The sequence below is a fragment of the Vanacampus margaritifer genome, chromosome 12, assembly GCF_051991255.1.
Source record: "Vanacampus margaritifer isolate UIUO_Vmar chromosome 12, RoL_Vmar_1.0, whole genome shotgun sequence".
In the NCBI taxonomy this organism is placed as follows: Eukaryota; Metazoa; Chordata; class Actinopteri; order Syngnathiformes; family Syngnathidae; genus Vanacampus; species Vanacampus margaritifer.
Window position 1 is genome coordinate 17,015,407 of NC_135443.1, and position 21,898 is coordinate 17,037,304.

The window sequence follows — 21,898 nt, forward strand, 5'->3', positions numbered from 1 at the left end:
CATTAAATAATGTAGACAGCGCCTCAGGATGTGAAGCAAGAGCCGGATTAGTGAGCTGACCATCTTGATTAACAGTGATTTTCACGAATACAGCGAATAATCTCAAATTAAATCACAGATAATCAGAGACACCCCCCCCCCCCCCGCCCAAAAAAAAAAAAAACACCAGTTCACCACCGAGTGAATCTAGGGCTGTGGGAGCCCCGGGCTGTCGTCTGTTTAGTTTTTTAGTAAGTCTGCCACACATGCCCTTTTTTACTTTTTAATAAAGTACATTCATTTCAGTCTCAATCATGCCCACCAGGAATTCGGGAATTAGTCCAATAATTCAGTGCTAAATGAAAGTGAATAGTTGTAAAAACCTAAGTCACCTCTATAAAAACCTCTATTATAATACTATCTGGAAATTTACATTTGAGGACATAACAGCTCTCCTGACGCATGGAGACATTAATTATCATCTCCGTGGGCTATCACAGGTTGTGACACCTTTGAAATGTGCCAGCATCTCACCCAGTTGTTCCAACAGAGCCCAAATGCATACAGACAAGAATGCTTGTAAAGTGAGAATCAGAAAGACAACAAACTCTATGATTTGGCAAGTCCTTTTCGCACGATTGTCTGTTGAAAGCAGATGGATTATAAGAACTCCCCCCAAAAAATCTGCATGAGATCCAGATTTGAAATGTATTTAAACATGTGCTGTTTATGCAGTACAGTATTTAAACGTAGAAGTGATTGGTTGGTTGTTGTGTTGCTCTCTGTATGAGAAACAATTTCCCAACACTTCCTCTAGAGGGAGCCACACCCCATTTTGTAATTACAAAGTTTTTAACCCCACCAAAATGGACCAGTTTTGCATTTTATATCTGTTTATTAGTCAATCGTGCAGAAAATTAACATTTCCAGAGAAATAGAGTTATCACTTGCATTAGCTGTCATACAGTAATCCAAGGTGAACAGTTTAAATGACCCTGGAAGAATAACAAAGTTCAAGATAATTCAAGTGCATGGATTTATCGCCGTCCCAGCTGCTTCTTGAACGCCTTCAAGGACTTTGCCATCATTGGAGCCACCTCTATGTTGACAAACATGACCAAAAGTTTATACAAGCTATAATAAACATCGTTACAGTCAACTGTATATCCTACTGAATATTTAAAATTACCTACAGCCTGACCACGGAATAAAATGAATCTACTCCTTTTGAGAAGCTACAACAACTTTCACCAAAAACAAGTGAGTTTACTTGTTTTCTTGCGAGGATCTTGTGAGCTGTTTGGCCCTGAGGTGGTGCTGATATTCTTTGCAGGTTCATTGCTCACCCTTGATCTACTCTCCTGGGACTTGATGCTGTATATGGAACAAGTACACGTTTTCAGAACTCCACATTCAAGAAGTGTCTTACAATGAACAACAACTTCATTAAAACACGACCAACAGCTCACATTACAATGCATCGTAAGCCTAATAGCATAATTGTCCATTCATTCATTCTCCGTATCAGATTACAACATTTTCAGAAAACAAGGGGAAAAAAATAAGCACATTGATACTTATTGCTTTGGCAACAGTGGATTACTCAACTCATATTATGCTTTTAGGCAATCGATGACAAGGGTTGTCTATAACAACAGCAAAACTAGTCTATCAGGCACACTTGTTATGTTTGGATAATTATCGAAGGGCGTTGAAGCTGCTTAGTGTGGCAAGTACACACCTACTCTACATTTTCAGTGGAAATTAAGTCTACATATCATGTTTGAATGTGGTATAAAATTACATCTTTCAAAGTTAAAAAGTGGTGGCTCAAGTCTTATAGCTAGAAATGTGACTGTTCAAAATTAACCAGTCACATTCAACTGCAAATAAAGTTCAGATGTTCTTGTAGGCTTTTCATGACATTATTTGTAGTCACAAAAGCCATGGTTGGTTGAGAGTTTCCAAGGCATTAAATATATGACGGAACACAGTGAAGACAGGCACCACAGAGTGGCATAAAGAACTGGACACCCCTCAAGAATTGATGAAAATATTAGAAGAAAACTGAAGGTTCTGCAGGAATTTCTGGCAAGTGCTGGTTGTTCAGGACTTGTGACAAAAATTCCCCCCTTCTTTATACTGTATGTCTGGGCTACAGAGTAGAGTGGCAAGTACATAGAAACCTTATCTTACACATAGATAATCACTTGAACTCTCCCAAAGGCATGTGGGAATATACTGTATGTTGTGGTTCAGTGAAACCCGGGTTGAACGGGAGCACGAAACCTTCAGACTTCTGATAAAAAGCAAAACAAAAAAAGTCAGGAAAAGCCTATTAGAGCGTCTGAACTTTGAGGTTAATCTGAAGCACTCAAAATGGTAGCAGGTGACGTTTTAATATGATTAGTATGGTCGGAAAACAGCCACATCCTCAGTTAGTGTGCACACACTTGTGCAACAACAGTTTCAGTTTATTTTTTACTTACCCTCTCAAATTCATTTGAGTTGTTTTAGGCCATATTAATAGTAGAACATTCTTTGAAATTATTTAACTTAATCTGCATTTGAACAGTGTGTGTAGACTTTTTATATCCACTCTATGTTGAACCGCAGCAGCGTCATTCATGAAAAAAATAAATGTCTGCCACAACACCAAATTGTCTCAGAGTTTACTCAATGTTTTAAGTTATGACTTTGAAATTAGGTGCCTTAAAAGGCAAAATCAACCCCCCAAAAATGTTTTGACAATAATATGTTCTATGCAGCCCCACTAGTCTAAAAATGGCATTCTGGCTAATATTGTGTCATTGGAAAACGAGTTAAGCAGCAAAATCTAGCCGTTTTTATCCATCTCAGGGGGCGGCCATTTTGCCACTTGCTGTCAACTGAAGAGGACATCAAAGTTGCTCATGGCTCCCGCAACGACCAATCACAGCGCGTGAGCTGTGAGTGGCAAAATAGCCGGCCCCTCTGATGGATAAAAACGGCTGTATTTTGCCGCATAACTAATTTTCCACAAATGTAATATTAATCAGAATGTCATGTTTAGACGAGTGAGGTCTCATATAACATATTATTGTCAAGAAATGTTTAAGGTTTACTTCCACTTTAAGCTACGGCATTACTGTTGGTGTCACAAATATATTAGGAGTCAACACATACCTGATCCTGGGCTGCTGAGGCTGCTTAACCGCAGTGCCATGGATTTCTTGTTGGATACGCACGTCTCTCGGTGGCTTAGCAACCGTGTGAATAAATGCCATCTTCACTTGCCGACCTCAACAGAGACGGACGGGAGAGTGTAGTGATGTCTATTTACTATTCAACCTTAAGTGTTTATTTTGGAAATCTTGTGCACACCTTTGGGTTTCTTGGAATGATCTGAAATGATTTTTTTGGCCAGCGTCTGGAATTTTCTTTCCCTCTCCTCGGACAGTCTGATGTGCATTTCCTTCCATGATTCGTACTCCTGAAGTTTGGCATCCTTGAAGTCTCTCTGGCAGTGTTTCCCCCACAGGTGGTCTGTCACTCCGATGTACATCTGTAAACATAAATGAAGATAAAATGGTATATTAACATAAAAAATAAAATAAAATAAAAATCACTAAACAAATGATAATGATAATATATAGCAAAGTCAAATTCTACAGGGCCCCATAAATGCAACACAATAATTATGAGGTCATTGTGGCTTTTGTGTCCTCTTGTGCGACAGCAATAGAAGACTGTGCAGTCATGAGATTTATGTGGACTACGCACTCAGGTAAGTGGATGAACGTTGATTTTTTGTTTTTAAGCGTCATTTTAAGTTCATAATATAACCTATAGGAGAGGCTTTGACAGGTGTGTTTAATTTTAAGAGCTGTTCTTAATGTATTCCTACCGGATTGCATTCCTCAATACGCAGCAACTGCTTCGACGTACACCTTTCCAACACCGGCTCAAGGATTTCAAATGGGACTCCGCCAGTTTCATAAAGCACTGACAAAAAGAGAATGAGACCAACAGAACCTCAAAACATCTGAAAAATGGAAAAACAAAAATGGTAGGCCTCATTCACAGTTAATATTGTTTTGCAGCGTGCGGATACACTGCTGGTACAAGCTCATCATAGCAGGGAGAAAGACCGTCTTGGCTCCCGAGTAGACCTGCATTTTGTTATTTAGTCGCTGGCCTGTGAAGCATGTGTCCTCAGATAGATCCACAAAATCAGGCTCTTTCTCAACTTGAACAATAAAAAAAAGTTTAAGTTAGTTCATATTAATAAGTGAGAATGCATCTGTTCTGTTTATTGGACATACTGTACCTCTCCTCTCAAGGTAGTCAAAAGTGGATGCTTTGTCACATTCCGGTAGAAAGGCAGGTAATGGAATGTGAAGCAGGTCCTTTGGAGATTCCATAAGCATCTAAAATCCAAGTTAATCAAAGTTTAGCCAGTCGTTCGGAAGCAAAATGTTCACTTTCACTCAAGAACCTTTTTGGGCGAAACGGGCATCCTCTGGGACTCGATGGGTTTTACAAGAGGCAGCTCCTTTATCACCGTCTTGGGCCTTTTGGATGTTTTCTTTCCTCTGGATCGATCATTCTTCTTCAAGGCCTGTTGGTCGTAGTTCAAGTACGATTCAAAAGACATGGATGGCTCCTCCATTTCACTCTCACTATTTTCTGGTTGGATTTTGGCCTTTTTGTTTGAGGGTTCCTCATCATGTTCAGACTCAACTTTCTTTTCTTTCTCTCGTTTCTTCCTTTTCTTATTTCGGCTGCCAGAGTTATTTGATAAACCCAATGATCTGTCATGTTGTACATCATTCAAGTTAGGGGACTTTTCTGAGTGTTTGTCACGAGATGAGAAGGTTTCGTTCCAGTCCTGTGGGGGTTCCTTTGATGGCTTTGACTTCTTTTTTGATTTGTCTTTCTTTCTTTCTAAATACGAGCCCCCACAATCTAAGCCATTGTTGTCTTGTACCTGACAGTCAGGCTTGGATTTACAGTCCCCATTTTTCTTGTGTTTGGAAACAGAACGATCACATTTGTTCTGGAGAATATTATTTTTTAAACTCAGGATTCCATTTCCCAATTTCCAAGGGTCATCTTTGTCTCTGGTTTCACACTTTTCCTTTTTTCTTTTATAATCTTCATGTTTTTTCTCAGTATGACATTTTTCAGTCAACTGTTCCAAACTCTTGCTATTTGGGGTTAATGTATTATTGTTGAAATCGTCCACTGTATGGCCTTCATTTTTGGGGCTATTTTGGTCACTGACGGTTTGTTCTTTGGTGAACAAACTGTCTGATATGTTTCCATCTTCTGTATGACTGCATTCAGGAGATGAATATGTCAAAACTCAACAAACCATGTGAATTGTATTGTATTCAATCAGGGGGGGAAAGATGCCCACCTCTTTGACTTCTTGGGGATTAATTTCTTCCAACCTTTGACCAGAGACTTGGCTAATTCTCCCGCTTCTTTGTGCTTGCGAAAGGAATTCACAGTTCTACCAATTCCAGTTTCCTAATTCATAGAGAGCACTCATAAATGAATGGAAGATGAAAACAAATTTGCATACCAATATGGTCACATTCGCCACTTACAGCAAGAACATTGACGGTGATGTCTAGATTGTTGAGCTTCTGCAGGATTTTGACAACCTGAAAGGCAATTTATAAAGAAGCAAACTGTAACTTAAACAAACACTAAACGAGAAACACTTCATGTTACTGAACACAGAAAAGCGAACAAAACATGACACCAAATAACATCACACGCCAAATATGGCATCTTGGGGTTCGGATTGCCACGGCCCACAGTTGCTGATTATGCATTCGTAGCTGAAGCCATGTAAGGGAACCTTTCACGCCCTCTTACTCCCAGCTATAAATGGACAAGCCCTCTGCCCTTTGCTATACATTTTATCCACATTTTACACATAGTATGTGACTCTAAACTAAGCATTTATGATCTAATTTTGACGTATTTAGTATAATACTGTATTAGTCGTCATTGTTAGAGGCCTAAACACTGTCTATCAGAAATGATAGACAGCAGTCATAAACTGAACAACTGGAGGCATAGCCATTTTTAGCAGCAAACCACGTCCCATTTACGTAACCTGACAACACCATTAGTGAGGCAGCCACATGCATAGCAGTGACTCAACTCCTTACCATTTTTTATAGTAGACCCTTTTACTGTACTAAGGAAATTGTTCTGTGACATCGAGTATGATCAATCTCTAAATCTAAAATATTTTTCATGACATTTAAGTACAATAAACACAGTAAACAACAAATTCTACTTCCATTCAGATAGGTAACTGGGACATAATGTTATCACTGTATGTGTGGTCAAACTACTTACTGATGCACTTAAGGTTCACTGAGTCTTTATTTATGAGAGTCGTTTGATTTTATGACCTTGTTGTTGAGTGAGTGGTTTATACCTTAGGTTAATACCTAGATTTTCTTTTATTCTGGGTTAATATACTCACTTATAAATACCTAAAGTAACTTACAAATAATAAGGAATACAGTGACAAAATTGTGCGCATGATAAAAAACATTAGCCAAATGTGTGTCATCAACATTGATTTGAAAAGGATTATACACACACAATGTACCGGTTCTTTTTAGCTGAATAAACCGTAAAAGTAAAATTTTAGAAGTTTTCTCCAGGTGATGTTAATCTAGACATTTATTTTGGAAACAGTGCCCATATTTCAAAACAGAAGCTTTTAATGAGCTATTCTCTAATTTGAAATCAGTCTGCAAATGTTTTTTCTGTTTTCATGTCAAGTTTATCAAGTCAAGTTTTAATATATATATATATATATATATATATATATATATATATATATATATATATATATATATAGCCCTTAACCCCTGGGCGTTATTTTATTTTGAAATGGCTTGGTCAGAACCAACAAAAAAATGGTCAAATAACGCCCAGGGGTTAATCTCAAAAGAGTCTTCACAGGATTTTTTTAAATAGAATTTCTCAGTGACTATTCCAAAACTAATTTATTTAGAGAGAAAAAAGTGCAAACAGCTACTACGCCGGAAGCAGGTTGTATGCCAGCCTTTTAACTGTTTATTATTATAAACAATAATTAACTCCAGTACGAGATTGAGTTAAACGTAAGGCCTGGTACACACAAGGATTTTTTTTCTATCTTAATTGAAGCTGTGATGACAGAGCGTCAGTGAACTCATCACGATCAAGTGTCGATAGAGCGCTGAATAAATGTATGATGAGTTTGATGTAGCCAACGCGTGTATAGGAAGAATAAAGTGTTCGCTACCGTGGCAGACTGCGCAGTGTCTGATAGTTGAAGTTTGAAGCGTAAGACTCTCTTCACCACGTCCGAGCTTCCAGCCATCACTGTGCGGCATGTGTGAGCGTCCACAGCGCACACACCTGACGCACTGGCGAGCTAATTATCAGCAATGGAAGTGGTGACGGCCACTTCAGGGCCCTGTGGTAAAGTAGGTTTAGTCGTGACGTCACATATGAGGAAGCGTTAATATGACGTCATTAGTTTATGTTGATGCATGTGGCATTTGAAACGTACTTAAGAAAATGTGGGAGGACTTCACCCCAGTATTCAATAATACACAGTACACACTTCGCGCGCTATAGAGTGCTATTTCATCATTACGTCACAATACGTCAGGGTGGTAGAAGTTTAAATGCGATTGTGATCTTCTCTGTTCAATTATAAACGACATCCACTTGAATTCACCTCCTCTCCAACTGGTTCTAATGGATTAATTTAGTTTCTTTTAAGGAAATAAAATTAAAAAAAAGGGGGGGGGTATAATTTCTGTTTTATTTTGAGTTCAAGGTCAGTAATAGTCACTTTCTTCCCTGGTGCCTATTGTTAACAAATAATTATAAATGTACATTTGTCTTTTGGGTGAAACTATAACTATAACCTTATGTTAACCTTGTCTAAAATAAAGCTAGTGAATCTATCACCCAACCAATGTCCAGCTCATCATTTTATTTTTGCACAACTTGCTGTAACAAGGAGCTAAATGGGAAAATTCAGTTGATCCTTGAATCAACCAATAAATTTTCTAGGATGTTTTTCTGTGACTCCTCCAGTCACACTGTATCTCTGTTGTCATCTGCAGAAGATGACACTCTGGCTGTGTTCTAAATCAGTGGTTTTCAACCTTTTTTCAGTGATGTAGGCCTACCCCCGGTGAAATATTTTTTTCCCACCCAATTACTCCCTAACCAATGCAAAGTTTTGATTGAAAAAAAGAAAACACGTAAAATAGAGTGTTGTGCCAATCTTGAAAAATGTATTACATTTAAGAACTTCATTTGCACAGTGGTCTCTCTTGAACTTTTTGGAAATAAAAATATATAAATCAAAAAGAGAGGGGGGGGGGGGGGGAATGAATTACATTCATTGTAAAGATTTGTGCACACTACCTGTCATCCATTGGGGTCATAGTAATGATCTAAAAAATAAATCACTAACTTAATTTTTAATAAAGTTTTGAAATGATTGACATGTGATGGTAGGTAGCACATGACAGGTTGGGTTGAACCTTTCTGCTATGGGGAGACTCGGGTTGTTTAGGTCAATGAAGTTAAATAACATTTATTTTATGAACATACATTTTATTGGAATATTTACATAATTTAATCATTATTTTTAAAGCATTTTTGCATGGATGCTACAGTTTTTTTGTTTTGTTTTTTAAATTGTGCGTATCCCCTTGAGTGCAGGGTTACATGTACTCCCATTTGAGAACCACAGTTCTAAATCACTCTCTATCCACTCCAGAGTGCTTATATAGTGAATTCACCATTTTGTAGCGCTGTTTAAATGTGTTATGAGTATTGGTCATGCCCTATATAGTGCATTCAATGTATCCCACAATGCAAATTAAAAATTTGTGTTCAACATACAGTATTGTTATTAGACCACAAGCCAAGCAATATATACATCCCATGGCGCATTGCGCCAATAGAGAAAAATGATTATCCGTTTCCTGGGTGTTGTTTGAATTTCAACACAAGACATAATTCATGAGTTGTGGCACAAAAATATCTTTAATGCAATGTAATTCATTTTAAAACAATATAATATAATAATTCATTTACTTGTTCAATATTTATTACGGAAAATGAATCTTTATTATATTATATCTAGGCCTTTATCATTCTATCTACTGTATAACATTTCATATCAATAATGATGGATTATTATTTAATTAAGAGGAGTGTCGCAATACTTTTGCCCATTTAGTATGTGACCATTCATTCACCCACTGCTAAAAATGTATCCACACACAAATACCTTGATGCTGTTTCAGACTGGAAAACTGCAGATAAAAAATAGACAATGTTTGTTATTCGGCATCCCACAACCTAAGCTCTTCCCATGATGGCACATCAACGATACTCTGGAAGTCGGAGCCAGAATGTTGACATCAACTAATTAAAAACTACAGTATTATCTAAAAGTGAGACCTAAGGCTCAGTTGGTGTTTTTGGGGTGGGTACCCCCTGCCACATGCATTTCACAATGTGTGATTGGCATCCACTTCCCTAGAGGAGGAGCTAGTTAGGATTTCTCTTTCGGCGTGGGTGACTTCTGGTCTCTTTCTTCTGCTCCAGTAAGTGGAGGCACAAGCGCCTTTTCCCCCCAGCCTCAACTTCATTCTTCAGGTATTTGGCATTTATTTGCAAATTAGTGCTAATTGTAAAGTCCATGCTAGCATGTTTGATGTATAGTCTAACTTCAATAGTGGAAAATATATTGTTTTCCCTTTTATTTGGGCTTTGGCGTTTGGATGACATGCTTGAAGTTGTTCAACTATTACAAAGAGTTTTACACAATGTTATACTGACAGTGTGGTAAGTAGATTGTATTTAGAGTCATTGTGTTTTAAAGTTCTGTAAATTGTGCTGACTAAAAAGTCATTTAATACAAGTTTCAACTGATATATTGAAATTCTAAATTGAACCAAAATAGTCTGAGAGCACACGAGGCCTGGTGCTGGTGCCTCAAAGTCTATAAAAGGAACATCATGGGTGAGACGTTGCAGTGTGTGCTATTCCTGGACAAACTGCTGATAAAATGTGACAGATGCAACGAGGGCTGTGTTGACGCGCTCACTAGCTCCCGCATCACCTGGCGCAACACATGCTTCAAAGGTGTCAGTCTCTGTTTGCGTCCAAAGATACTTTTTCAAAGAACAATTGTAATATTTTAATGAGGTTAGTTTGATGAATGTGACAGAGAGATGATGTCCGTGAGTGATAATTTCCTTTTGGTCAATCTAATTTAAAGGGGAAGTCAACCAAATAAAATTTAGTTTTGACCATATGTTCTATGCAGCCCCACTAGTCTAAATATTCTGGTCAATATTGTGTTAGTGGAATAAAGATAAGCAGCTAAATCCAGCAGTTTTTATTAATATCAGAAGGAGGTCTATTTGCCACTTGCTGTCAAGTATTAGTGTTGTTCCGATATCGTTTTTTGGCCCCCAATACCGATTCCAATATCCAGTTTTGCAGTATCGGCTGATGCTGATACAGTACCGATACCTAGGGGGGTTTTTTTCAACATGAAAATGCTGCCCTGCCATTGGTTCAGAGCATTTAAGGGCCAATAGGATATCTTGGCTCGGCATGCAGTGAACACATTACACATCAGTGAATGTCATGCATAAACAAGACACAAGATGCTGCATCCAAAATCCTATATTGGCTTTGTAAATAATGGTATTGGCATGTTACTTGGTAGTACTTGCCGATGCCGATACCACTGTTTTTATGCAGTATCGGGGCCTCTCCTGATACCGGTATCGGAACAACACTAGTGAAAATGACACAGTTGCTCAGGTCTCAGGTATCAACCAATCACAGCTCAGCTTCAAAAAACAAGTGAGCTATGATTGGTCGTCGCCTGAGCCCTGAGCAACTGTGATGTCATCTTCAGTCGACAGCAAGTGACAAAATGGCCTCCCCCTGAGATTGATAAAAATGTCTGGATTTTCCTTCAGTGGCCTATAGTGGACCCGCTCAGTAGGCTAATGGTAGAGTGTTGGCCCTGAGACTGGGAGGTCCTGAGTTCAATCCCTGGCAGGGTCATACCATAGATTATAAAAATGAGACCCATTTACCTCCCTGCTTGACACTCAGCATTACAGTTTGAAATTAGGGAGTTAGATCACCAAATGATCCCCGAACGCTAGCCCATGCTGCTGCTCACCACTCCCTCAGTGGATGGATCAAATGTGGAGAACAAATTTCACCCCACTCTGATGGGTGTGAAATCAGTGGTGCTTTAACTCATATTCCATAAGTTTAATATTAATCAGAATGTCATGTTTAGACTAGTGAGGTCACATATAACATATTATTGTCAAGGAATGTTTAAGGTTGGCTTCCTTTTTAAAGCACAAAAGCATTTTTTTTTGTCCAAATGTGACAAGCTGTATTTATATTTTCAAAAGGTCTGGGTTGTGCTCTGCTGCTTCAGCCATGGCTCCCAAAAAGAACAAAATGACCAAGAAGAATAAAGGAGACATCAATGAGATGACAATCATGGTTGAGGACAGCCCTGTCAACAAGATCAAAGGGCTGAATGCACTGTTGGAGGGCGCCAATGGCTTCAGCTGCATTTCAACCGAGGTTACAGATTCTGTATATGCCCCCAACCTCCTGGAGGGTCTGAGCACCATGAGGCACGACAATTTCCTCTGTGATTTGACAGTTTCCACCAAGTCAAAATCCTTTGACGTCCACAAGGTCGTCATGGCCTCTTGCAGCGAGTACATCCGCAACATCTTGAAAAAGGATTCAACGCTGCAGAAGATTGACTTGAACGACCTCTCACCTGTGGGTCTTGCCACAAGCATCACATATGCGTACTCTGGAAAGCTCACATTGTCGCTCTACGGCATCGGTAGCACCATTGCCGCGGCTATGCTCCTGCAGATTGGCACTCTAGTGAAGATGTGCAGTGATTTCCTCATGCAGGAGCTCAGCGTTGAGAACTGCATGTACGTGGCCAACATCGCAGACGCCTACGATCTAAAAGAAACCAAGGCGGCTGCGCAAAAGTACATGCGCGAGAACTTCATTGAGTTCTCAGAGATGGAGCAGTTCCTGAAGCTCACCTACGAGCAGATCAGCGACTTCCTCTCGGATGATTCCCTGCAGCTTCCATCTGAGGTCACGGCCTTCCAGATCGGCATGAAATGGTTGGACTTTGACCAAAAGAGGTTGAAGTACGCTGCTGATCTCCTAACTCACATCCGCTTCGGCACAATCTCAGCTCAAGACTTGGTTAACCACATCCAGAGTGTGCCGAGAATGATGCAAGACCATGAGTGCCACCGTCTCCTCGTGGACGCCATGAACTACCACCTGCTGCCGTACCAACAGAATATCCTTCAGTCACGTAGAACAAAAGTACGCGGTGGTCTCAAGGTGTTACTCACGGTCGGAGGACGCCCTGCCTTGACGGAGAAATCTCTCAGCAAGGATGTCCTCTACAGGGACGTCGACAATGTGTGGAATCGGCTGACAGAAATGCCGGCAAAGAGCTTTAATCAGTGTGTAGCAATGATGGATGGCTTCCTGTATGTGGCAGGAGGTGAGGACCAGAATGATGCAAGGAACCAGGCCAAGCATGCCGTCAGCAACTTCTGCAGGTAAAAACAAAACTTAAGTCGCAATTTATCATGGTGGCTTGTAAGTCCTCCTACACAATACGACCATATTGGTCATTTTACCATGCACCAAAATATGACCAAGTGTTACGTATCGTAGTTTAGCGATCTCCAACCATGTACAGTAAATAGCGGGGGGGGGGGGGGGGGGGGTTGAACCGTAACTTGGAGTTACTGGGACTCGAACCAGGGTTGTCTGGCCGGAAGACACATAGCCCTTAATCACACAGGAGTCCCAAAGGGCTTCACATGCCCGCAGTTGACAAATATCAACGACATCACCTAATCGAATCACAAGAGGGCAAGGAAAAACTCCCCAAAAAAAGAACAGGCAAAAAATGAGAAACTTTGAGAAGGGAATGACCGCAAATGTGGTAATCACCTGTCCAGGATGATCAGGCTGCAAAGTCTAGATGTCTCATCCGCGTTACTGGCCAATTGAATCGAACATCTGCACGGGGCGGCCATCTTGCCACAGTTACCTCACTCCGCCTTTCATTCATTACTGTGTTTTTATCCTACACGTTCTTTTAAATAACTCAAAATAGCGGTTTACCAAAAATCAACTGATTATGAGCAGTTTAGTTTATAAGTGTAGTTATTATGCTGCATCCATCCAGCCATCCATTTACTACCACTTATTCGGAGTCAGGTCGCAGCAGCTTTAGGAGGGAAGCCCAGACTTCCGTCTCCCCAGCCACTTCAACCAGCTCCTCCGGCAGGATCCCAAGGCATTCCCGGGCCAGAAGAGAGACAAAGTCTCTCCAGCGTGTCCTGGGTAGTCCCCGGGGCATCCCGCCGGTGGGACATGCCAGGAACACCTCTCCAAGGAGGCATCCAAACGAGATGCCTGAGCCACCTCAGCTGGCTCCTCTCAACGTGGAGGAGAAGCGGCATGACCCTAAGTCCATCCCAGATGACTGAGCTTCTAAACCAGGGGTGGGCACACTCGGTCCTTGAGGGCCAGAGTCCTGCAGGTTTTGGATGTTGTGAAAGCAAACAGTGTGTAAGTTTACGTTTGTTCAGATCACTCACCTTCGCTCACAGTCAATACAACAGATTAGACTGCCTGCCTGTGAGAAGATGCCCCCCCAACCCCGTGCGGACATTGGAGTCTGTGCCATAAGACATTTAGTCTTTATAGATATCTATAGGAAGACGAACGTAATGAGCGAACAGACCTCTTATTATTTTGTTTTTTAGTGTTGATATGTATGTCAATTTTTCATCACCGGGACTAATGGTTTGAGTTAATATTAGGATTCCAGTGAGGTTTGTGCACGTTACGTCTTTAACTTTCCCAGCCATTTTCACTGAAGCAACCCCTTTCGCTCCTGGCTGTTTTACTGGATTTTGACTAATTTTCCAAGGCCCACAGAATATTGTATTGTATTGCTATAAAAACATGGAACCTCCCAAAAGAAAGATTAGAGTATCTTCTTTTCTTGGGAAAAAAAGTTTATTTTTATCTGTTTCCGTTTTGCAGCAATTAGTATTAGAATATAGCTCAATTTCATCATTATTCACAAATCTGTTGAAAACACTGGGAAAAAGAGCTTGTTGCAACATAGCCCTGGCTGATCTCTTATACTCTGCTGCCGTTTTGTAATAACTACCTTTGCTTTAATCGACATCTTCAGGTCAGAAGCTGCATCAAAGCCTTCTATATGGTCTAGCATTAAAACAACAAGAAACAAACAAAACATATAAATACGTTTTTGGGAGTGAAGGACAAAGTATTAATAAACTTATTTTATACATTTTTGGGTTTGACTCAGTTAAATAGGACACTAATGGTTGGGGTTAGTAAGAGGCTGAGGTTGTAGTATAGTTGACTATTACAAAACACATAGTCAACACGAAAATAATTAGTGGCCTGTTAGCTCAGTCGGATAGACACTCGTCTTTCGACCTCACTGCCCGGGTTTGAATCCCAGTAATTACACTTTACACACAATTACATGGCCGATAGAGGTCGCTAAACTACAATGCATAACACTTGGTTGTAATTTGGCACATTTCAAAACTACTGTATGTAGTCATATTAATTGGAGGACTGTTTCAAATATTAACCATCTTCACATTCTTAAGGTATGACCCCCGCTTTAACACCTGGATTCACCTGAACAACATGATCCAAAGGCGCACCCACTTCAGTCTCAGCACCTTCAATGGCCTTTTGTTTGCTGTCGGCGGGCGTAACACTGACGGTGTCCAGGCATCGGTGGAGTGCTACGTGCCATCTTCCAACCAGTGGCAGATGAAAGAGCCCATGGAGGTGCCCCGCTGCTGCCACGCTAGCTCAGTCATTAACGGAAAGATCCTCGTTTCGGGAGGTTACATCAACAACGCCTACTCCAGGGCCGTGTGCTCTTACGACCCGTCTACCGACTGCTGGCAGGATAAGAATAGTCTGAGCTCGCCTCGTGGTTGGCACTGCGCTGCCACAGTGGGAGATCGCGCTTACGTCATCGGTGGCAGTCAGCTGGGAGGTCGTGGGGAGAGGGTGGATGTCCTGCCTGTGGAGTGCTACAACCCTCACACCGGGCAGTGGAGCTACTGCGCTCCTCTTCACATGGGTGTGAGCACGGCCGGCATTGCCGTTTTGAACAGCAAGATATATCTCCTCGGGGGCTGGAATGAGGGTGAGAAGAAATACAAGAAGTGCATTCAGGTGTACAATGCTGACCTCAATGAATGGACTGAGGACGACGAGTTACCTGAAGCTACAGTTGGCATTTCATGTTGCGTCGTTACTATCCCCACTCGAAAAACAACACGAGAATCTAGAGCCAGCTCGGTGTCATCTGCACCAGTCAGTATGTAAGCAGTGAGATCCTCATGATGATGTAATTTACATGCCTCAGGTTGTCTGGTTTTTGGGCCTTGCATCTAATAACTGCATGTTGTGATCACTAGAAAGATTTTTCATAGGGTCTTTAACATTAAGAGAGGTGCAATCTGAGGCATTTAAAATAACAGTTTGGCAGCTGGATGTTCATATTTGGCATCATTAGGGATTCATTATGTTTATGATACAGACAATCTGGGCATGGCTATATCCATATATCCATCACAATTCGCTTTTTATTAGGCAGAACATTTTCTATGGGGCCAATTCAGATGTTAGCATTTAATTTGCCCTCATTGTGTTGTCTTTAAAACTTAAATTAAAGTTATGTTGTAAAGACATTTGTTTGCCTTTATTTGCCCAATGATGTACACGCCAATATTTATTTCAAAGGATAGTTTATGGAGACTATGGAGCTACTGTGATTCCGGGATACTTGAACAGCATAAGTAGTTGGAATTAATGCTGGAATAACACCCACCAGGAGTAGGTGTTTATGATGAGTGTTTTTTAACAAACTCCACAGCGATCTCAGCATTCAGCGGTCATGTCATAAACACTCAGTTAGTGAGGGGGTTAAACGGGTTCTGTTGAAGAATGTTGCAAGGATGGGGATTGAATGTATTCGGAAATGTTTTTTGTAAAAAAAAAATATATATATATATATATATATATATGTTATAACTGGAGACAAATATTTCTGCCTGAGCTAGCTTTGGAATTTAAATGATTTCCCTGGTTGCTCATGTTTTTTTTTTCTTATTAAAGATTAAACATGTTCACAGGACTGTTGTCGTCATTTATTAAACTTGTATTGATTTCATTATTTAGAATGTATGTATATATGTAACGGCCAGATACTGATATTGCATATCCCTTAAAACAAATCAAATAAAAATCCAAGTATTAAGTGTTTGTTGTGCAATACGTGCTACTATCTAACTATTTTGTGCAGCTATTTTAACCAATGGGAATTTTAACTAAAGGCTCTGTTTCAACAAACGTAAACGCATAAATATCATAGATTGATATGGGAGTGGATTTATTTGTGAATAGCACAATTGAATATTAGTTACATTTAGTAATAAACTCACTTTAGAAACTCTTTCACAGATTTTGGGAGTCTGCATCTGGACATGGCATTTAAGTTGGTTATTTTTCTCATATTTGCGCTGAACACACTCACACTAATATTTCAAGCCCATCTTAATAATTATGTAATTTTTTTACATAACAAATTGCCATTTACTTCTTTTCTTCTTTTTTTTTTTACAAACCTACCAAATAAACCTTACACGATACATATTCATTAGTCTAATAAAGCCTATTTATTTGAAAAGCATAATCCTCAGGTGTATGTATTTAGTATTAATAAAGTATAATTACTTTTTTTTTTAGTTTTACATTTTGAGACGTCTGCATTCAGTTTTATCCCAAAAACATAAAAAAGTTTTTTTTAAAATGGGGAAAAAATGGACGTAAGTGTTTTTCACATAGCAGCGACAATATGCTATTTATCGTGTATAGGTAATCTGAATATTTTGCAATTCAAACAATATCCTTTATGTATTTTAAATAAATGCTGTCATTAATTTAGAGTTATGATACTTTATTCGACCACTAAATACATAAACCTGAGGATTATGCATTTCAAATAAATAGGCTTTATTCGACTAATGAATATGTGTCATATAAGGTTAATTTAGTAGGTTTGTGTTAAAATTATCCCCCCAAAAAAGGGGAATTTGTCGTGTAAAAAAAAACTTAAATTAGGCTTGAAATATTTCTACGAGTGCAGCATGCACAGTATGAAAAAAAAAAAACATTACAATGCTGCACTTTTGTCATTGCCTATTAGGCTGGGTTGTCTTGGTTTTACGCAGCCCGAATACCCGCCAACACTTGTTGATAGCGGAGCGTCAAAGTCACTGTTTTTCCCTGATGAAGCCATTAACACACACCCAAGATTCAGGTAAGCACCGACTCACTTAATACTTTGTATTACTTTTACTTAATAACGAATGAATACATGTGTGACGTCGTGCATACTTTTTGTGGACTTGCTTTTTCAGCACCCTCACCAGGAACATACGACACAGACGAGGAGAGAAAGTTGCAATCAATGTACCAAGTATGTGTCTGTCATGTACCAATGAATTTATTTTTGATCCCACTTCTAAAACAACCAAAATTGTCTTTCAGTTTTCAAAGACAAGTGCACGCCATCCCCATTCGTGGAGGAGTTTCCTGAAGATGATGGGGAGTCGGCAAGGGCAGCTCTGCTCGACCACATCTACATGGATGCCATGGGCTTCGGGATGGGCAACTGCTGCCTGCAGGTAGCGAGCATGTCAATGCAGCCGAAGCGACAAAACAAACAGCCCTTTGCTTTTTATCAATCACAGATAAGAAGGCGCAATCTAGTCTGCTGGCGGCGACGCTTTAATCGTGCCCCATAAACGTCCTTCTTTAAAAGGTTTATTATATTTTGCAGGTTACTTTCCATCGATGAGGCAAGATACCTTTATGACCAACGAGCAACATTCTGCCCGATAGTGGTGAGCCAGGTCATTGTATTTATTCACCTTTGTCGCCCACCTTGAGCTTACAATAATGTATGGTAAATGTTGCCATAAATGAAGGTTATTAGCTCATTCACTCACAGTCATTTTCACTGAAGCAACCCCCTTTGCTCGCGGCTGTTTTGATGGATTTTGACAGATTTTGCAAGGCCCACAGAATATTGTGTTCTATTGGTATAAAAAGATGGAACCTACAAAAGAAAGATTAGAGTCTCTTATTTCATCAGGAAAAAAACAACTTATATATCTATCTGTTTCCGTTTTGCAGCAATTAGCATTAGAATATAGCTAAGTTTCGGCAATATTCACATACATAGTGAAGACACAGACAAAAAGAGCTTGTGGCAACATGGCCCTGGCTGATCTCTTATACTCTGCTGCCATCTGCTGGTCGATTTTTTTAATAACTACCATTGCTTTCAGCCACCTCTTCATGTCAGAAGCTGCATCAAAGCTTTCTGTATGCTCTTGCATAAAAAAACATTAAAAAATGTAAAAAAAATAAATAAATAATTGGGAATAAAGTACAAAGTATTTAAAAAAAGTTTTTACACATTTTTAGGTTTGAATGAGTTTAAAATCGAATTCAGGAATACAGTAGTTTGAAATGCAATTGAGAAACCATCTTAAGACTACTCAGCAATGGTTTATGTGTAGTTGTAAGAAACTTATAAAGACATTGTCAGAACATTTTATGACCATTTTCGGACTAGTAAAGTTTGTATAAACACTAAGTCCCATTTTCCCTCTTCTAGAGGAATTACACCCAAAAAAAAACATAACATATATCTGATTCTCACAAGATTTGCTAATGTGCATAATAAGGGTTCGAACTAGGTTTGTTTAACATTTAAAGGGGAAGTCAATCTTAAATATTTCTTGACTATGATATGTTATATGTGACCTCACTGCTCTAAACATGACATTATGATTAATATTACATTTGTGGAATATGTGTTATGCGGCAAAATCCAGCTGTTTCTATCCATCTCAAGGGGCTGCCATTTTGCCACTTGCTGTCCACTGCAGATGACATCACAGTTGATCAGTGCTCAGGCAACGACCAATCACAGCTCATCTGTTTTCTAAAGCTGAGCTGTGTTTGGTCGTTACCTGAGACCTGAGCAACTGTGATGTCATTTTCACTCGGCAGTTAAGTCGCAAAATGGCTGCCTTCTGATATTGATAAAAACAGCTGCTTAACTCATATTCCACTAACACAATATTAACCAGAATACCCTATCTAGATTAGTGGTGCTGCATAGAACATATTGTCAAGAATTTATTGGGTTTTTTTTGGAGGGGTTGGGGGGGGGGGTACTTCCCCTTTAATCATAATTTGTATAAGCCATTCTTTTTTCTTTTTTTTTTTTCAAATAGCATTTATCCCATTAAGGGTTAGCCTACTGGGAGCTGCAAACTATCCCAGATAACTTCCAGCCAAAGGCAGACTACAACTCTGTACTCGTTCGCTGTCATTCTCAGGGCATATAGAGACAAGTCAGGCGTACCACTATACCACTTCTATTATCATTTATGTTGTGTTTGGGAATGTGTTTTAACAAATTGCATGAACAAATGCAAATACTGTATGGGTACACTATCTGACACTGTGTTCTGGCTCAACGTAGAGATGTGGTTAGACCAGTTTTATTTGCATGTACATTGAAATAATGTGGTATGCCTATTTGAATTCCCATCTTTTAGCTTATATCAAGGCTGTCAGGAAAGAACTGAAAAACGGCTGGAAAAACTCAAAGCATTTGTCTTAAAGAGTATGAAAACTCAGGCTTCAGGGCTTGAAACTTGAACCAGAGGAATTCAATCTTATTGAACAGAGGCATTCATTTGGCTCTCTCAAACTTGACTTGACTTGAGTCACGCTCTGTTAACTGACCCCTGTTTCCCCCTTAAAAAAAAAAAAAAAAAAAGCTGCAGAGGTTTACAATTCACCTTTGTACCAAGTTTATTATAAGATGATTGTGTGGGATTGTCTGGGTTAAGTATTTTATGTGTTGTGTTTGTATTTGTTTATACTGTATGCCTGGAAGTTTGACTTATTTGGAGTCTTGTGTTTGTGTGTGGATATTTGAGTCCTCTGTCTTATCTTAATACGTTCACCTGATCTTGCTTATCTTGTACGCCACACCCCTTCCTCCTGAGCAAGAATTACTAATCATTTTATCATGCACTCTTCTGTTTTGGATAAATTTTAGCTGCCTTTTTTCCCAGAACATTTGTCTGATACATTTTTGGAGAGATTTTTTTTTACGGCATTTGCTCTGAGATTTTGTTTGTTTTCATAAATTCATGGCGAAACAAATGCTCTTAGGCCAGGAGATGAACAGTATGAGATATGGGACACTACACCTGTTATAGAATAACTAGTTCCAGAATGTCTCTTCTTTCTTTTTGGCTCATTTGTCATGTAGTCTAAGATCTAAAAGTTGAAGTACCACTGATTGTCACACCCACCTAAGTGGGGCAAAATTAGCAGCATTTGACCCATCCCCAGAGGGGGCATTGAGGAGCAGCAGGGGTTGCGCTCGGGAATTATTTGGTGAACCCCCCAATACCAACCATTAACAAAGAGTGGTCAAGCAGGGCGGCAATGGGTCCCATTTTTAGAGTCTTTGGTATGACCTGGCCGGAATTGAACCCACAATCTCTCAGTCTCAGGGAGGACACTCTACCACTAGTCCACTGATCTGGTCTGAAACACAAACAAGTTTGTGAGTTTGCTTTGTTTACATAAAATTAAAACTGCTTTTGCTTTATCCAGTTGCCCCCAACAAGATGTGTGTGTGTATGTGTGTGCGCACTTAAACAGGACTGCAATACTTTCCAAAGAATAACCCCCCAAAAAGGGAAAAACAAGCTACAACCTGTTGTATGAATTATCCATCCATTTTCTATACTGCTTTTTCAGCCTATCCCAGCTTTGGGTGGGAGGCTGGGTACAAACTGGATTGGTTGCGACCTAATCGCAGGACAATTCAATTTGTTATTAAGTAAGCCACTGTGGTATTTGGGTCAGATGTTTCCTCAGCACTATGCAACACTCCTCTGATCATCTTTCGCTGTGTCATGCTTAGTTGACTTTGTCTTCCAGGCTTCCGGCAACATTACACCAGGCAACATAAGGGCAAAGTTTTTTTGTTTTTTTATAAAGAAAAGAAAAAAAGATATATAATTAACTGTATGTTATCTTCATATCACTGAAGAAACAAACTTTAATGTACTAGGAAAATCTTATATTTTAGTAGCAAAAATAATATTGAACGTTTTCACTTCATCTTAATATTTTCTAATTTTAATTCAAATCCTGACACAATTTCAGTGTTGTAATTGAGTAATAATGAAATGCATGTAGAAATGTAAAAAATAGAGTTGACAAATAAAAAAATGTTGTAATTGAATTGAATTGCTGAGAAAATGTGAGTGTATTATTTAATTTAATAATAAAGGCTGGTAGAGCTACTATAGATATCATTTAAACTGTTGGAAAAGAAAATACGCTGCATAATTTATTTATGTTGTGACGGGAGTGCTACTGTTAAATTAATGATAACATGAAAAGATGGAAATGTAATATTAAAACAGTTTCTTCTTCTATGAAATTACTTCTTATGTGTCAACATAGCAAAATTTTACCCTCACATCTGCATCTTCATTATTTGAATTTTACCACGTAATCAGTAAAATATATATATAGATTTTTTTTTTTTTATCTCCCCTCAATTGTTATACTAATGTAAATTCATACTTTTTCAATATCATTT

The 21,898-nt window shown here is 39.2% G+C and overlaps 2 protein-coding genes across 3 annotated transcripts; one reads left to right on the forward strand and one right to left on the reverse strand.

Moving 5' to 3' along the window:
* Nucleotides 1-854: 854 nt before the first annotated feature.
* eloal (elongin A, like) lies at nucleotides 855-7,432 on the reverse strand. Of its 2 annotated transcripts, XM_077582109.1 has the most exons (11): nucleotides 7,283-7,432; nucleotides 5,574-5,630; nucleotides 5,381-5,493; nucleotides 4,457-5,297; nucleotides 4,289-4,388; nucleotides 4,043-4,207; nucleotides 3,866-3,963; nucleotides 3,343-3,523; nucleotides 3,145-3,259; nucleotides 1,250-1,353; nucleotides 855-1,078 (listed from the first exon to the last, which is right to left on the reverse strand). In XM_077582109.1, the coding sequence occupies exons 1-11, from the start codon at nucleotides 7,358-7,360 to the stop codon at nucleotides 1,017-1,019; spliced, it is 1,914 nt and encodes a 637-aa protein (XP_077438235.1). In that variant the 5' UTR covers nucleotides 7,361-7,432; the 3' UTR covers nucleotides 855-1,016. The 2 variants fall into 2 exon arrangements, with proteins under 2 accessions (XP_077438235.1, XP_077438236.1); XM_077582110.1 differs by lacking the exon at nucleotides 5,381-5,493 and having other exon boundaries at nucleotides 4,457-4,579.
* Nucleotides 7,433-9,626: 2,194 nt separating this feature from the next.
* Nucleotides 9,627-16,214, forward strand: klhl31 (kelch-like family member 31). Its single transcript, XM_077582147.1, has 3 exons — nucleotides 9,627-9,669; nucleotides 11,463-12,665; nucleotides 14,775-16,214. The coding sequence occupies exons 2-3, from the start codon at nucleotides 11,491-11,493 to the stop codon at nucleotides 15,508-15,510; spliced, it is 1,911 nt and encodes a 636-aa protein (XP_077438273.1). The 5' UTR covers nucleotides 9,627-9,669; nucleotides 11,463-11,490; the 3' UTR covers nucleotides 15,511-16,214.
* The last annotated feature ends 5,684 nt before the right edge of the window (nucleotides 16,215-21,898 follow it).

Excerpts from the sequence above, each read along its gene's own strand:
- eloal (XM_077582109.1), bottom strand. The coding sequence starts at position 7,360 with ATGGCTGGAAGCTCGGACGTGGTGAAGAGAGTCTTACGCTTCAAACTT. Across the intron at positions 5,631-7,282 it reads ACACTGCGCAGTCTGCCACG|GTTGTCAAAATCCTGCAGAA; the intron begins GTAGCGAACACT and ends ATTGCCTTTCAG. Across the intron at positions 5,298-5,380 it reads ATCCCCAAGAAGTCAAAGAG|TCATACAGAAGATGGAAACA; the intron begins GTGGGCATCTTT and ends TCCTGAATGCAG.
- klhl31 (XM_077582147.1), top strand. The coding sequence starts at position 11,491 with ATGGCTCCCAAAAAGAACAAAATGACCAAGAAGAATAAAGGAGACATC. Across the intron at positions 12,666-14,774 it reads GCCGTCAGCAACTTCTGCAG|GTATGACCCCCGCTTTAACA; the intron begins GTAAAAACAAAA and ends CACATTCTTAAG.